At 30.0% G+C, this 3,860-nt stretch overlaps 1 protein-coding gene across 1 annotated transcript; it reads right to left on the reverse strand.

Annotated features, from left to right (window-relative positions):
* Positions 1 to 1,072: 1,072 nt before the first annotated feature.
* On the reverse strand, positions 1,073 to 3,351 carry LOC132742277 (serine protease inhibitor 3-like). Its single transcript, XM_060730634.1, has 4 exons — positions 3,115 to 3,351; positions 2,792 to 2,815; positions 2,043 to 2,131; positions 1,073 to 1,197 (listed from the first exon to the last, which is right to left on the reverse strand). The coding sequence occupies exons 1-4, from the start codon at positions 3,170 to 3,172 to the stop codon at positions 1,144 to 1,146; spliced, it is 225 nt and encodes a 74-aa protein (XP_060586617.1). The 5' UTR covers positions 3,173 to 3,351; the 3' UTR covers positions 1,073 to 1,143.
* Between the last annotated feature and the right edge of the window lie 509 nt (positions 3,352 to 3,860).

Genomic DNA, 3,860 nt, shown 5'->3' on the forward strand with positions numbered 1-3,860 from the left:
TATCTTTTGTGACAAACATATCCAGAAACAACCATGTTTCAATCACAACCTAAATTCAAACACAGTCAGTGGAGTTGATATCATGTTTGACTAAATTGCATAAGTCACATGTTGCATTTATTTCAACTCCGGCAGAAATGCCATACTTGATTAATTGTCAGATGTTATCAGAAAAATAATAAGAAACTGTTTGTTTTAAATGGAACAATGAAAATTGTAACACTTTGACTATATTAAAATAGTCACCTGTTTAAAATTGTGATAAAAAATTTCCAAGGAAGTTACATTTTTATTGGCTAATCATAGCTTAACTAATTGAATATTGGTTGTTCCTGGATTCTTATAACTTTGAAAATGTTTTCATTCTAGTTATTTTTTAATGTAGTTTTTCAGCTCTTTTTAAAGGCAGTTGACCAGTGAATCAATTTATTCACTGGTGACTGTGGAACCGAATTAGAGCATTATTTGTGAGTAATATACTTTTGTGTCAAATATGCAAAATTGAGCCCATATGCAGGGCCTGCAAAATCAATTGTCCGTATTACCCAGGTTGTCCAACAGCCTGTACGGACAAGTGAAAATTTTCAAGAATAAACTATGTAAATATCATAGTTACGGACAAGTTAAATGATGCTTCACATAAAAGCGGACAAGTAAGTCAAAATCAGATTTTGCCGGCCCTGATATCATGGTCTTTTGAGGCCATAATTTAGTATAAAATTCCAAATTTGAGCCCTAAAATTTCTTTTATTTACCCTAAAATTCCTAAATTTTAGCCCTAAAATTTCTTAAAAATTGCCCTAAAATTTGCCCTAATTTTTTGTCAGAAGGTGCTGGACAGCCTGAATTATAAATAATTGCTTAATTGATTTCTTAAATGCATTACACTGAAATTCCATTTCGTAAAGTTGCTTTACGTTTTCCATTGAGTGTGATTTTTTTTTTGGCTGTTGTTTTTTTTGTTGTTGTTGTTATTAGTATAATTATTATTATTCTTTTTCATTAAGCAAAATCGTTTTCGAAATCTTAAGCAATTAAACACTCTTAATATAAAACAAAAATGACATGCATGTTGGGAATCGTAATTCTTTTATTTTTACGTGACGTTACGGTAGTAAGTATTTATTACAAATATGACATGATTTAATTCTTGAAGCATCTGTTGTAGTAACAGTCCATATATGTACATGCTGGACCCTGAAAAATAATTAAAAAAGTAATTGTTACAATTTGAACAATAAAGAATACATAATTATAAGAAATGTTTTTTATGTTTATGTTGGTTTATACTTTGAACAAATAGAATAAATAATTCAATATTATTGCCATATGTCAATTCTCGCGAACTTGGGTAGCTGACACAAAATCATTCGGTTCTCTTCACAGCTTGATCGGATCCCACCACTGGCATACAACAGTTTATGTTAAAGAGTTATCCATTCTAGCTGGAAAATAAGCGTTTAATATGGATTTTTAACAACGAAGCAAGAGTATTTTAGTTGTGATCTGTTAGTAAACCTAAACCAAAATAAAAATAAATAAGTAAAAAAAAACAACAAACAAAAAAAAAACAAACAAACATACGAAAACAAAACAAAATTAACATAAAAAAACAACATCAACCAAAAGACCGTTATCCGATGGAATAACTTATAAAGAACCGATCACCAACCAATTGTCATATACGTATTTCTTAATAAAAGTCGTGATATCAGCTAGAGAAATATTGAAATTGTGTCTCATCATATAACAAAAATATTAACATTTGAATGTAACAGTTATATATCAATATTGAATATACTCTTTTCAGACGAATCTGATTTAATAGTAACACGTACATATCTGCAACAAAGAATGATGTAAGTTTACATATGTACTGCATGGACTGTACGTCTGTTAAAAACAGAGAGGTTTGAGATAAAAACAGGAAATCAGTGTTCAAGCAAAAACAAAACCCCTCTTAAATGGTACATGTCCTGTCATGCTCTTGGTATTATTGTTGATGCAAATATCTATAAAATATTTTAAATTTATAAAATTACCCCATTCCAGCTGCATGTGCACCAATTACAACCATCAAAATATCGTTCACCTTCTCCCCGGAACCGACCGTAACAGTCGACGCATGCGCCTACAGTAAGTAAAATGGTTACATGGGAAAAATAACAATTGATATCCACGAGTGTTCTGGCGATTTCTGGACAAACGCAACATTTTTTAATGATGTTATATACTTGAGATTTGGTCAAGATAAACATTATTTATCAATAATGTATGTAAACATTTCTGATAATTATATGATAATTATAATTTGAAATGTGACGGCATGTATTGCTAGATGTTAAACTTAACTCTTTATTCAACCATTGCTTATGTCAGTTGTGTGGAAACATTCCGAAAAGTACTCATTGAAAATCCAGGGATTTACGTCATTGTCGATTTTCAAGGGTCCACATATTGTAATATTAAAGGGTCCAATCATTTATAGAAGGGGTACACTCAATCATTAATGGTTTCCGATAACTAATTTCAGCAATTAAACTTACTAAATATATCTTATAAATAACGAAAGTTTATAAACCGCAAGGTATTCTTAACATTTGTTTATAAAAACATCATTACATTTTGATGCATCCTTAAGATTCGTAAATACAGGTAATAACTTTAAATCTTATATTTCTAACTACATATCTAAATACAGTGTTGTCATCAACGTAAGGATTGTGTTGAAATTCTATTATAAAAGTCACAGAAAAGAGAAAAGAAAAATAAAACACTATATCTAACTTACCTGGTATTGGGCGCCATCTTATTACTGGAAATGGAAAAGCAGTGTAATATTATTCATCTATTATTCCATGTAAAAAAATGTATTGAATGTACAGTAAAATTTCATTTATATCACTTCATAATGTTCATTTACATTACGGAATTTGTTTGTACTTGCAAATACAAATATATCCACGTCATAAAGTAGTATTTCATATCAATGCTCAGTGTAAAATTGCTTATGATTTGGTACAACCCCTGCCAAATGCGAAAAAAAAATTAATACAAACAATTCAAATACTATAATCAAAAACCGATACAAAGATAAAATTAAGGCTGACTTACATGCTTCCGTAAAGGCTAACGATGCAAAGATCGTAAGAAATACAGCAAATAATTTCATTATGTTGGTTGCAAAGAGTTCAACGTGCACTTTTATGAATATTTCGAGTCTAATGTATTGTAGATATAACAATCACATCGTTCTACGTCTACATCCCATTTTATATATGTTGCGATAGACTTGCGTCATGCACAGTTTGATTTAATATATAGATGACAATGACATGTGTAATGGTACTAGGATGTCGATTAAAAAAACAGCGTAACAACGGTTGCTAAAAGATATGTAAGATATGTTTTTCGCAAAAGTGATTTATTATATTAGGCGGTGATAAATAATAATCTGGAATGTATATAAATATAGAAACAAGTAGCCTTGCACATCTCTTTGTATATGTTAGAAATTTGACATGACAGCAAACCCTTCAAACTGAACTTTGGTGACCACAGTCACATCAAAACTTAGAGAATCAGTAAGTTCACGTGGTTTCTTCTTGAACAGACAACTAAAACAACATCAACAAACAAAAAAACCCAAGGATACAACAGCCGCCCGCTAAAAAATAAAATAAAATAAAATAAAAACAAAACAATACAAACAAACAACCAAAACATAAGATATCGCCATTAACACGGAAAACAGCTTGGTCACGCCACAGAATTTAATATATTATGTAATCATGATATATGATAATATTGCAATTACATTGCTATATATTTAATACAACATTATCTACATTTATATGTAG

The sequence above is a fragment of the Ruditapes philippinarum genome, unplaced genomic scaffold (genome assembly GCF_026571515.1).
Source record: "Ruditapes philippinarum isolate M1 unplaced genomic scaffold, ASM2657151v2 ctg2745_1_1_1_1, whole genome shotgun sequence".
Classification (NCBI taxonomy): Eukaryota; Metazoa; Mollusca; class Bivalvia; order Venerida; family Veneridae; genus Ruditapes; species Ruditapes philippinarum.